The 13,976-nt window shown below is 33.8% G+C and overlaps 2 protein-coding genes across 3 annotated transcripts in view; one reads left to right on the top strand and one right to left on the bottom strand.

Annotated features, from left to right (window-relative positions):
* Positions 1-13,976, bottom strand: part of TEX9 (testis expressed 9) — a 102,387-nt gene that overhangs the window by 12,957 nt on the left and 75,454 nt on the right. The gene's annotated exons all lie outside the window — the stretch shown is intronic.
* The window catches only part of MNS1 (meiosis specific nuclear structural 1), a 33,079-nt gene that overhangs the window by 17,513 nt on the left and 1,590 nt on the right, over positions 1-13,976 (top strand). The window contains exons 4-9 of the mRNA XM_008016508.3: positions 338-440; positions 2,604-2,833; positions 3,415-3,631; positions 3,731-3,838; positions 10,102-10,359; positions 13,077-13,202. Coding sequence (XP_008014699.2) covers positions 338-440; positions 2,604-2,833; positions 3,415-3,631; positions 3,731-3,838; positions 10,102-10,359; positions 13,077-13,202 — 1,042 coding nt within the window. The remainder of the gene's footprint in view (positions 1-337; positions 441-2,603; positions 2,834-3,414; positions 3,632-3,730; positions 3,839-10,101; positions 10,360-13,076; positions 13,203-13,976) is intronic.

Genomic DNA, 13,976 nt, shown 5'->3' with positions numbered 1-13,976 from the left:
CTAAGACAGTCTTTAAGAAAATGACAAAAATTGGAGACTTATCCAGGATATGAAGATGTATTATAATTTATGGTAGTTGAGATAGTGTGGTATTGACACAGGATAAGCAAACAGATAAATGTAGTAGAACACAGCAGTCCTTTTCAACCAGAAAATGTAAGCCCTAATGCCCTAACGACTTCCATTAAATATAATGAATTATCTCTCCTATGGATCTAAAATAATAACCCGCTGTATTCCCTCTGAGTAAATTAAAAATACAGTCACTCAGTTTTCTGTGAGGTTTTCATTCTCTTATGGTCCTAACATTTAAATTTGTTTTTGTTTTTTTAAACAGCATTGAGCTCAGAGAATTGGAGAAGAAATTAAAAGCAGCTTACATGAATAAAGAAAGGGCAGCTCAGATTGCTGAAAAGGATGCCATTAAATATGAACAAATGGTAATCAGGTTTCTGGTCATTGTTTTTAGCTTCATTTAGAAAATAAACATTAGACTTGTTCCTTAAAAAATTGTCATATTGTGTAAAGAATTTACATTGCTAGATTTCTTAAATATTTGTAAATTTTCAGATCCTTAAGATGTAGAAAATCCTGGGTGATTTCATTTTTAGTATTAGAGCCTTTCGGAAACACAGGTTGCTGCTTAGAATGACCAGCTATATTCAGTAACTCCCAGCATTCTTTACAGTCTCTGATTATTCATTGACAAACTAGTACAGTACAGATTGTTAGCACGATAAGTATATTTTAGAATGTTCAGAAATTTTTAATTTTTTAAATGTGTTTTTTAAGAGTAAACTACTTGATAATTTTATGTAGGAAACTTTCCTGTTTTATAAAAGCTGTCTCTTTTTCTTGTGTTTCTCTTTGCTTTTATCCCCTTTTCTAACTCCTGATAGGGTACCAAGTTGAAGATAAGAGTTACTCTTGGACAAACGAATCTCAGGCATACTCACTAGGAGTGTTACGCTGTATGAATATAAAATAGGGTTTACTGAATTAACAGTTAATTAAAAGGGTCCACATCATCCCATGAGCTCTCATTATCAAACAGAAGGGCCGGACAATTATATATGAATGTATATATACACATACATATCTATTGTGTATGTCCACATAAATATATGTACATATACACAGACACTCTTATAGGGGTGATATCAAAATACTTAACCAGTGCAGAGCAATATGGGTATCAATTAAGAATAAATGCCATAAATGACACATATAGTGTGTGGTGTGTGTGTACAATTGTGTTAGTATAGAAAATGTCTAGCGGGTACACAGCATGCTGTTAACAGCAATACCTTTAGGTGTGGCAGGTGATAAGAGAAGGTGGAGAGACTTCATTTGCTAAGACATATAGTTCTGTCCTTTGAAAAAGAAAGTAGCACAAACAATATCCTGTTTGTCCGGTGGTTTGCAGTTTTAATTATCCTGATAGTTGAGGTTATTCAAGGTAGTTGTAGACGTTTTAATCTGACTCCTAAGAGAATTGTTGCTATTTTCCAAATAAAAATTGATCCACAAAATCAAAGTCTAATACTGCTAGGACTTGATGAGGTGTCATGTAAGTACTAGTTTTGGCTTTTTCTCTGAGCCTCAGTTTTCTTATTTGTAAAATGAGAACATTGTTTTCTGTAAGTGTGTGGTAATCTACACATAAATGTTATTGTCATCTCGTTTTTTCAGAATTTACTAGAGCATGTACAAAGAAGATAATCAGAAAAATTTTTGGTCAAGTCATACTATCAGAGTGTATGTTAAAGGCTTCAGTCATGTCAGGAATGACATTCAGTATTCATATTTTAATCTGTTTACTCTTTATGTTTGATGCTGCTGACCATTCCATCATTTGGGATGTGATCATAAAAGTAAAGCGTAGTTTAAAAAATTGCCTCAATATATTTCATTTAAAACTTATTTTATTAAATGATTTGAAAAATGCTCAAAAGAAATAAGGGGTTTAACCCATCCAAGAAGAAAGACTGTCTCTTGACAATGGCAATGGTCTTGAGTGAATCAAAAGCTGCAGAAAATAGGCATAATAGCATCTGTGATTCTTTTCAGATAAAGGGCCTTTAATAAATCAGAAAGGGGAAACGTCAAGGGCCAATGGCAGGAAAGAAAGTTTAGGCTAGGAGAAACTTAAGAACTGCTCGAAGCCATTTAATAGCAGACCTGTAAGAAAGAGGTAGTACCATCTTTAAATAGCAGCTGATAAACAATGAAGCTAAAAATGATGAAAATTGCCTAGCTCAGTTTATAAATAGAATAATAAGATAATGACTGCTTTAGCAGCTAAACAGTTATTAAGAAAGTACTTATAATTTTATTCATTGTTTTTTGAATGTGGAGTTATTAATAATCCTTATCAGGTATTGTCCTGAGAGAGCTACTTGAAAGGAGAGGAAAGCTTCTTTAGGGTCTGACTCATTATTCACACTCTTCAGGTAATAATAACTTACTTTTGCTTTTTAACCTAGACAGATGAAAAAATTTATGTAAAAGACTTTATAATATTCAGTAACATTGGTGTAAATTATACTATCATACTATGTTCAAATTTGAAAATGGAAAGATCAATTTTGTTTGAATAACAGAAACGTGATGCTGAAATAGCCAAAACCATGATGGAAGAACACAAGAGAATAATAAAGGAAGAGAATGCTGCAGAAGACAAACGAAACAAAGTGAAAGCACAATACTATCTTGACTTAGAGAAACAACTTGAAGAACAAGAAAAAAAAAAGCAGGAAGCTTATGAGCAGTTGCTAAAAGAGAAACTCATGATTGATGAAATTGTTAGGAAGATCTATGAAGAAGATCGGTTGTAAGTTTATCCTAACTTTCTTACATGCCTAAATGTTCACTTTAGATTGATCGTAGGTTTGTTGTGAGGAACTGAAACACCTAGAACAGTGCCTAATACATAGTAAGTGCTCAATAAATATTAGTTATGAACACATAAATTGGGACCAACTCGTTGTCATCTCTGTTAGCATAATTAATAAATGAATTATCTGATGATTAATAAATGCTTGTGATTGAATGACCTAAACCTTTGTTTTTCTTATATATGCCCATATCATATGTCAGAGGACATGTATTCTGATGAATTTTTTTGGTAGACAGCTTAAATATAGAGTGCTGCAAAGCTAATGTTTGTAGCATTTATGAAATAAGATGTATAAAACTTCATTAATAGGTTAGAGGAGACTATCACAGTATTTTACCCAAAGAAAAATTCATACCTGGCATTATATTTAGCACATAGTAAGCATTCAAAATGTTTGTTGCATGCACGAATGAAAAAAACTATAGTGTTTTTCTGTACATTATTATGAACAAAATGAAATTACTTTTTTATAATTTATTGTTTATGTTAAATCCGTACTTGTAACTGCTTTTCAGGGAAAAACAACAAAAGTTAGAAAAAATGAATGCAATGCGAAGGTATATAGAAGAGTTTCAGAAAGAGCAGGCTCTCTGGAGAAAAAAGAAACGTGAGGAGATGGAAGAAGAAAACAGAAAAATCATAGAGTTTGCTAACATGCAGCAGCAAAGAGAAGAAGATCGGATGGCAAAAGTTCAAGAAAATGAGGAAAAAAGGCTACAGCTTCAGAATGCGGTATTAAAATAACCACTTCTTTAACACTACTAAATTCTGAAATATTAGTTACAGAATTTGGGTCCTATAAATATTTATGTTTTTTAAAAAATTTAATAGCTGACACAGAAATTAGAAGAAATGCTGCGGCAACGTGAAGATTTGGAACAAGTGCGACAAGAATTATACCAGGAAGAACAAGCTGAAATATATAAGAGGAAGCTAAAAGTAAGTTTCAGAAATGGAAAGAATGATTAACATAAAGAAGAATATAATTTTGAGATGAAGCAGAAGAGAAATAGTACATTTAAATCCAACCATACTGGTAATTACATTATATGTAAATGGTATACTACAGTTAAAAGACAGAAATTTTCAAGCTGGCTAAAAAGATAGACTCAGGCATCAATTTATAAACTATTATAAAAAGCATGATGCAACTATGTTGTCTGTAATCATAACTTAAATATCAAGACACATAGTTTAAAAGCAAAAGGATGGTGAAAGATATATAACATACAGACACTAGTCAAAAGCAGGTTGGAGTTGCTATGTTAATATGAGACAAAGTCAACTTGAGGACAAGCAATTCATGATAATACAGTAAATTCATCTAGAAGATGTAATAGTCCTAAAGGCGTGTGAACCTAAATAATAAAGCTTCACAATACATGAAGAAAAACTGAAAGGAGAAATAGGCAAATCCACAATCAGAGTTCCAAGATTTTTTTTTTCTTTTTTTCTTTCCAACTTATACTTTAGGTTCAGGAGGTACATGTGCTGGTTTGTTACAGGGATAAAGTTGTGTGTCATGGGGGTTTGGTGTAACATTATTTTGTCACCCAAGTAATGAGCATAGTACTTGATAGGTAGTTTATTAATCCTCACCCTCTTCCCATCTCCACCCTCAAGTAGGCCCCAGTGTCTGTTTTCCTTCTTTGTGTTCATGTGTACTCAATATTTAGCTCCTACTTACATGTGAAGACATGTAGTATTTGGTTTTCTATCCCTGCATTAATAAGCATTGGCTAATGGTCTCCAGCTCCATCCATGTTGATGCAAAGGATGTGATTTTGTTCTTTTTTATGGCTGTGTAGTATTCTGTGGTGTATATGTACATTTTCTTTATCCAGTCCACCACTGATGGGTATCTAGGTGGATTCCATATCTTTCCTATTATGAATAGTGCTGCTATAAATACACACATGCATGTGTCATTATGGTAGAATGATTTATATTCCTTTGGGTATATACCCAGCAATGGCATTGCTGGGTCAAATGTTAATTGTTTCCATTCTTTGAGGAGTCACCACACTGCTTTTTACAGTGGTTGAATTAGTTTACATTCCCACCAACAGTATATAAGCATTCCTTTTTCTCCACAACCTTGCCAGCATCCATTATTTTGTGACTTTTTAATAGCCATTCTGACTGATGTGAGATAGTGTCTCATTGTGGTTTTCATTTGCATTTCTCTAATGATTAGTGATATTAAGCACTTTTTCATATGCTTGTTGGCTACATATATATCATCTTTTGAGAGGTATCTGTTTATGTCCTTAGCCTATTCTTTATTTTTTTATTTATTATTATTTTTTAGACAGAGTCTCACTCTGTCGCCCAGATTGGAGTGCAGTGGCGTGATCTTGGCTCATTGCAAGCTCCGCCTCTCGGGTTCATGCCATTCCTGGGACTACGGGCACCCACCACCATGCCCAGCTAATTTTTTCTTTTGTATTTTCAGTAGAGATGGCATTTCACCATGTTAGCCAGGATGGTCTCAATCTCCTGACCTCATGATCCACCTGCCTTGGGCTCCCAAAGTGCTAGGATTACAGGTGGGAGCCACCACACCTGGCCAGCCTATTTTTTAAATAGGGTCGTTAATTTGTTTACATTCCTTAGAGATTATGAATATTAGACCTTTGTCAGATGCATAGTTTACAAATACTTTCTCCCATTCTGTAGGTTGTATGTTTAGTCTGTTGATAACTTTATTTCCTGTGAAGAAACTCTTTAGTTTAACCAGGTCCCACTTGTCAGTTTTTGTTTTTGTTACAATTGCTTTTCGAGTCTTCATCATGAAATCTTTGCCAGGTCCTATGTCCAGAATGGTATTTCAATGCATAGTTCTCATTAATCTATAGACTAAGTAGTCAGAACCGCAGGATATAGTGTTGAAAGCAGTATCAATAAATTTGACCTGACATTTAGAGAATACTCCACCCAACAACAGCAGAATACAAATTCCATTCAAACATGGAACATTCACCAAGATAGATCATATTCTAGGACATAAAGGAAGTCTCAATAAATTTTCAAGGTTTTACATAATACCAGATATGTTTTCTGACAACAGTGGAATGAAATTAAAAATCAGTAATGAAAATATACCTGCAGAATCCTTAAATATATTATAATTAAACAATATATTTCTAAATAAGCAATAAAAAAAGGGGAATAAATCATATTGGAAATTAGAAAAATATTTCAAACTAAATTATTTAAAAAACAGCATATCAAAATATGTGACGTGCAGTTAATGCAGTGCTGAGAGGAAAGTTTCTATCTTTAAATGCATGTATTAGAAAAAAGAATGGTTAAAAATTAATGAGCCTATGTCTACCCACTTACACAGAAATGTTTATGCAGCATTATTCATAATAGTCTAAAAGTAGAAATAACCCAAAAGTAGAAATAACCCAAATGTCTGATGAATGGATAAACAAAATACAGTATATCCATGTAATAAAATGTTATTCAGCTATTAAAAGAATGACAGACTGATCATGCTAAAACATGGATAAGCCTTTAATTATAAATTAAAAAGTATGTGCCTCAAGAATGTTATATAAATGATATCAAACAGTATGTAACTTTTTCGAGTTGGCATTTTTATTCAGCATAATTTCCTGGAAATTCATCCAAGTTGCTTATATTGATCATTTGTTACTTTTTATTGCTGAGTAACATTCCATTGGTATGTATGTACCATTTTATTTGACCGTTTGCCCATTAAAGGGCATTTGGAATGCTTCCAGTATTTAGCTCTGATGAGTAAACTGCTGTGAACATTGAGGTAAAGCTTTTTGTATAAACATCAACTTTCATTTCTCTGCAATAAATGCTCAAGAATGTATTAGCTGGGTTTTGTGGTAATTGCATGTCAGCTGTGTAACAGACTACCAAAGTGATTTCCAGAACAGCTGTAGCATTTAACATTCCCATCAGAAATGTGTGAGTTACGCAGTCTGTCTGCATTCTCACCAGCATTTGGTGTTGCCACCGTTTATTTTTTAATTTTTTTTCTCCTCTGTCCTCAGAAGCTCAACAATTTTTTATTATAGCCACTTTTAAATATCCATGTAGTAATATCTTGTAGTTTTATTTTGCATTTCCCTGATGGCTAATGATGCTGAACATCTTTTCATGTGCTTATCTGCCATCCTCTTCGGTGTGAGATCCCCTTTGGTGAAATAGTTCTTCGTGTCTTTTGCTGATTCTCTAATTGGGTCGTTTGTCCATTTATTGTTGGGTTTTGAGAGTTCTTCATATATTCTAGATACTAGTCCTTTGTCAGGTGGGTGGTTTGCAAATATTTTCTCCTACTCTGTAGCTTTGTCTTCTCATCCTTTTAACGTGATCTTAGAGCATGGTTTTTCTTAGAGCAAATGTTTTCCATTTCTATGATGTTCACTTTATCAGTTTTTCTTTATGGATCATGCCTTTGGTGTCAACTCTAGAAACTCTTTGCCTAGTTCTTGAAGAATTTCTCCTTCTTTTTCCTAAAAGTTTTTTGTTTTTGTTTTTGTGTTTTGTTGTGTGTGTATGTGTGTGTGTGTGTTTGCTTTTCCATTTTACATTTCAGTCTGTGATGTGTTTTGATTTTTGGTACAAACTATGAGACTTAAGTCAAATACGGTTTTTGCCATTGGATTTAGTCCAATTGTTCCACACTATTTGTGGAAGTGGTTGTTTCTCCAACGTTGAATTGCTTTTGCACCTTTCTTAAAACACAGCTGGCATGTTTGTATGGGTCTATTCCTGTGGTCTCTATTTTGTTCTGTTGGTCCTATGTATCCATCCCTCCACCAATACTACACAGTTGTGAATACTGCAGCTATACGGCAAGTCTTAAAATTTTTTTTTCGCTATTCTAGTTCCTTTGCCTTTCCATATGAATTTTTGAAGAATCTCTATAAATAATTTTTGCTGGGATTTTGATAGGAATTGAATTAAATATGAATATCAGTTTGGGGAGAATTGATAAATTCACTATATTAAATTCATGAACACAATTTGGCTCTCCCTTTATTTAGATCTTTGAATTTTTTTCATCAGGATTCTCTAGTTTCAGCATACAAATCCTGTATGTGTTTGGTCACATCTGAGTATTTCATTTTTTGAGCGATTATAAATGGAATGTTAGCTTTTATTTTGGTGTCCGTGTACTCATTGCTAGTGAATTGATATTTTTGTGTTTATCTTGTATCTTACAACCTTGCTGAATTCACTTGTTAGCTGTAGGAATTTTTTCCCTACATAGTCAGGCATGTCTTCTGCCCAGAGGTACAGGCTGTTTCTTCCTTTCTGATCTGTATATTTTTATTTCCTTTCCTTACCTTACATGCTGGCTAAAATTTCCAGCACCACTGGCTAGAGCTATGTTGAAGAAGAGTGATGAGAGTAGACATCACCTTTCCTTGTTGCTGATCTTAGGGGGAAGCATTAAGTTTTTAACCATTAAGTATTATGTTAATTATAGGTTTTTTGTAGGTGTTCTTTATCAAGTTGAGGAAGTTCTCTTCTATACCTGTTTCTCTGAGGGCTTCTTATCATGAAGGAGTGTTAAATTTTGTTAAATGCTTTTTTCTACTGATACAATTATGTACTTTTTCTTCTTTAACCTAGTATGTTACATTGATTGATTTTTGAGTATTGAACCAGCCTGGCATCCCTGTAATAAACACTGCTTGGTCATGGTGAATAATTCTTTTAATGGATGATCTATTTTCTAATATTGGGTTAAGGATTTGTGCATCCATATTCATGAGGAATATTGGTCTGTAATTTTTTATATTGGTAGCAGGGTAATACTATCTTCCTAAAATGAATGGGGAAATGTTTCCTCCTCTTCAGTTTTCTGGAAGAGACTGTGTAGAATTGGTGTTAAACATTTGATAGAATTTTCCAGTGAAACCATCCTGACTTGGGGTTTTATTTTGGGGGAATTTCAAGTTATTAATTCAATCTCCTTAATAGTGATAAGACTATTCAAATTACCTTATTTCATATTTGGTGAGTTTTGGTAGCTTGTGTTTCTCAAGGAAGTGATCCATTTTGTCTAAGTTGTCAAATTTATGTATGTATAATAATTTGTAGTATTCCTGTATTATCCTTTTGTTGTCTGTAGGGTCTCTAGTGATATCCCATGTTTTATTCCTGATATTGGTAATTTGTTTATTCATTAATTTTTTTTTCTTGGTCAGCCTTGTTAAAGGTCTGCCCATTTCACTGATTTTTTTAAGAACCAGCCTTTTGTTTCACTGATAATTGTCTATTTTCTATTTTTAATTCCATTGATTTCTACAGTTTTCTTTATTATTTTCTTCCTTCTGCTTATTTTCGGTTTACTTTACAGTTCTTTTTATAGGTTCTTGAAGTGGGGGCTTAGATTATTGATTTGAGACTTTTCCTACATACATGCATTTAGTGCTACATATACCTTTTCCTAAATGTATGCATTTAGTGCTATAAATGTCTCTCAGAACTGCTTTAGCAGCATCTCACAAATTTTGCTATCTCATTTTTATTAACTACAATGTATTTATTTTCCTTGGCATTCCCTCTGGCCCATGAATTATTTAGAAGTGAGTGACCAAATTTTTCATAATAAAATGTTCAGAAAATAAAAGCTTATAGGAAAGGACTTAACTGCTCCAACTATATTTGAATTTCCCTAAAGAAGTACTGATTGTCATTGATAGGTAATTGTTTTTAAATTTTAGAGAATTTTGGAGAATGAAGGAAATATTAGAAAACTAGAGATGGGTAAGTGCAGTTTTGATTTTGAGGAGGACGTTGGAAACTGAAAAATACTTATGGGTGGTTTGGACAGCTTTTGTAATCAAGAATCTAGAATGATTCATAGTTACCATAGACTTCAGATGAATAAACTCAGGTGTGCAAAAAAAGCTTCTGTAACAGCTCTTTTCAAAGCAGTTATGTGTTAAAACTGAGTAGAGAAACAAGATGGTAAATATAAAATTTATTCATGAGTAGCAGAAAACAATCCAAAGGTAAACATATTCTTTATCCAGCTAGTTTTAAAGGGATGGACAATGTGTTATCATGAAAAGCCTTATAACTTTCTCAGTTTGTAATACTAAATTTAACCAATACTAATTTAACCAAACTCTATCACTCTTCCCTTATAAATCTGGTGTAAGCAAATAGTTACTAAATTAACTTTTAGCTGTATTGTTTTTTAGGAAGAAGCAGAAAAGAAACTGAGAAAGCAAAAAGAGATGAAGCAAGATTTTGAAGAACAAATGGCCTTGAAGGAATTAGTACTACAGGCTGCAAAAGAGGAAGAGGAGAACTTTAGAAAAACTATGCTAGCTAAATTTGCTGAGGATGATCGGATAGAATTAATGAATGCTCAGAAACAAAGAATGAAGCAGCTGGAACACAGGAGAGCTGTGGAAAAACTTATTGAAGAGCGTCGCCAACAATTCCTTGCAGACAAAGTAAGAAAAAGTTGCGGGGTTTTTTTGGTCGTTATCATTAAACAGCAATTAGCTCATGTATCATCCACTAAACATTTACTGAGAAGCTTTATATGCCAGACAATGTTAGTATGTTTACTAATATATATATAAATTTTCTGACCATTTTTGCTTCTAGAAAATATTTATTGATGCTTTCTATGTGCTAAACACTGGTTGGTATTGAGAACATGAAAGGTAAATAAAACTAAGTCCATGTCACCCATGAATTTATGGTCTTGGTTAAGAAAAATATATAAAAAGTAATTATAAATATGTCACGTACATGTGATAATAGGTTACAGAGCTATGGATGTTTTGGTATGGCAGAGAGAGAAACAGATCATGAACACCCTGCATGCTATTTTAAGAAGGTGGGCTTTTCTAAGGGAAGCCACTGAAGATTGGAAAGCTGTATGTTAAGATCTGCACTTTGAAAGACAATTCAAGTGAGAGCATTGAAGGTAGATAAGAGATGAGTAAGCTTGGAGATAGGAAGATCAGTAAGTAAGTTATTATAATAATCCCAGTGACAACTGGTGAAACCCATGCAAATGGAGAGGGGATCCACCCAAGAGATATTAAGGATATGGAATTGATGGGGCTTGGTGACCAGTGAGATCTAGAGAGGTGAGAGAAGACTTAAGGATACTACTAATAAATAATACTGTCATTCCATCTTTTTAATTATTTTTGATTATTTTTATTTTAAGTTCCAGGATGCATGTGCAGAACATGCGGGTTTGTTACACAGGTGTATACGTGCCATGGTGGTTTGCTGCACCTGTCAACCTGTCATCTAGGTTTTAAGCCTTGCATGCATTAAGTATTTGTCCTAATGCTCTCCCTTCCCCTTATCCTCCCCTACCCCCCGACAGGCCCACAGTGTGATGTTCCTCTCCCTGTGTCCATGTATTACTACCGTCTTTAATGGGTGACTGGGTGATATCCTAAGGAAAGAGTATAGAGGAAAAGAAATAGATTTTGAGGGGGCAAATAATTCTATTTTGTCCACCCCAAATGATTTGGGTGGCCCAGGGGAAGATTACTTGTTGGAAATGCAGATTTAAGTGTTGGAGAGGGAATTAAGTTTTTGGCTTTGGACACATTGATTTATGTCTCATCCGTAAAACTAAATACTTATATTCTCTCACTGGATTTTTGTGGTTTAAGAACCAAATGGATAATATGTAGGTGTTTTGAAAACTGGTAGGAAGAGAAGAATTTACTTTTAAAAAGAAGACTCAGTGAGACTTACATGACTTCTTTTAAAACTATACAAAGTAGGAGTCAAAATAATGCAAATGTTTCAAATATGAGAAATTTATGGGAATACAAGTGCTGTTATATTTCAGATTGGAGCTCATCTGTTCTCAGAAGCTAAGCAGAATCAGGCGTGGTTAGTAATTTGGATAGGAGAAAGCTCCTGGAAAAATTAGCAAGACAACTAACTAGAAATCAGACTAAAAACTAAATGGAAATCAGATAAAGTCACCTAATGCATAGACACTTATACAAATAATTTATGTCTTAATTTTTAAAGACTTATAAATGTTCCCAATATGAAGCTGTCGGCTTAGTTTTGTCAGTTTGATTGGGCAGCATTTTTGTTCTGCCCCCAAGGCAAGGACAGATCTTCATGATGAAACTCATTAACACCATTATACAATCCTATAAGGTCTAACTATGTTTTCTGGATTTCAGAGATATTCCTAAATAGGTATCTATAATTCTGTCTACCTCTACAAAAATCATATGGTCAGACAAAATCCGAAACTTCCCAGGAGGTAGTTTCCTACCACCAAAGCTATTCAGAATTTGTCCTAAATGGATACGTTGATTTCATAACTACCTAAACTATTTAATTTACTGTAAATTTTTCTTTTTAGGATAAACATTGAATGTGGCCTACCAGATCCTTCTTAGGAAATCCTGCATTAGCCCAAATTAGACTCTACCATTGGACAAAAATCTATCAAGTTTGCTTTCCCCTGTAACATTACAGAACTTTCCTGTATCTCCTCTTTATAAGGAATGGATGAATTAAGATAGAATTAGGTTTGAATGCAAGTACAGTCTCAAATTAACAGTGGCTTAGTAGATTACTGTTCTTTCACGTAGTTCAAGTCATCTTTTCTATATGGCCCAGAATTTTGATGTGATTACGAGTATTCAAGAGCTCTTTCCTAAGAAATACTAGTGGAATTCTCATGCTTCATATCTTTTAAAATGTGTGTATATATATATATATAATATATATATTTTAAATATATATATTTTTAAAATATATATATTTTAAATATATATTTCATATCTTTTAGATATTTCTGATCTTCTTTATTCACTTTTTGTTTTACACTGAAAACTCTTCAGCATCTGGCATATAGTAAGCATTCAGTAAATATTTACTGTATCAGGCAGTCACTCCTTTGAATATTTTTTCCCTTGGTAATGAAGACACTTTCCTAAAAATATTTGTTTGCCTCCTTGTAATTTTAAAGGAATAATGATAGTAAAAAATGTGTACAGACTATAGATATATGTGCAGACATAAAATATATATTATCTAGAATCTTTTGAACTTAGTGTCATAAATAGTTCATCAATTTTATCTAATTCATTGCATGAGTAGTTTTATTTGAAAACTTCGTATAAGATTAATGTACTTTGTGATAACAAAATTTGATCTGCATTTCCAGCAACATGAACTAGAAGAGTGGCAGTTGCAGCAAAGGCGGCAAGGATTTATTAATGCAATTATTGAAGAAGAAAGGCTAAAACTTCTCAAAGAGCATGCTACAAACTTAGTAGGCTATCTCCCTAAAGTAAGTGAGATTTATCTCAAGTAGTAATCTTCATGACCTTTACTAATGAAAAAAACATGGTATTTGGATTTTAGAGTGCCTAGATTTTGCTCACTTCTTGCTCGGTTATGAAGCAGTGATGGGATCCTGTCCAGGCACTGAACCTCTCTGGGCCCATTTCAGTATATCTACAATGATTGGTCTTGGCACATTATTAGAGGTATGAGCTTGATTTACTGAATTTGTACTTTATTTATCACCCAGGCTGGAGTGCAGTGGCAGAATGTCAGCTTACTGCAATCTCCACCTCCCAGGTTCAAGTGATTCTCCTGCTTCAGCCTCCTGAGTAGCTGGGATTACAGGGGTTTGCCACCACACCCAGCTAATTTTTGTATTTTTAGTAAAGACAGTGTTTCGCCATGTTGGCCAGGCTGGTCTTGAACTGTTGGCCTCAGGTGATCCATCTGCCTCGGCCTCCCAAAGTGCTGGGATTACAGGTGTGGGCCACCACACATCGCATGAGCCACCACACGTGGCATGAGTTTGTATTTTAGAGGTTCTTTTCTCCCCTTTTAGTGTATGAAATCTAAAGCTACCCTACAACAACTGTGGTACTTATACGCCAAAGCTGAGAATGTGTATGAAAACATTGTCATTGGTAACACCAGTAATAGGAACATGCTTGAACCGAGTTTGAGACAGATCTGCTCTATAGTAGGAAGTTGTAACTAGTTAAACTTGATTTTTAAAATTCCAGAAGATAGTGAATTTTAAACGTATACCTGAGACACACTG

The sequence above is a fragment of the Chlorocebus sabaeus genome, chromosome 26 (assembly GCF_047675955.1).
Source record: "Chlorocebus sabaeus isolate Y175 chromosome 26, mChlSab1.0.hap1, whole genome shotgun sequence".
Classification (NCBI taxonomy): Eukaryota; Metazoa; Chordata; class Mammalia; order Primates; family Cercopithecidae; genus Chlorocebus; species Chlorocebus sabaeus.
Note: the sequence above shows the minus strand (reverse complement) of the source record. Positions and strands in the feature narration are given on the sequence as shown.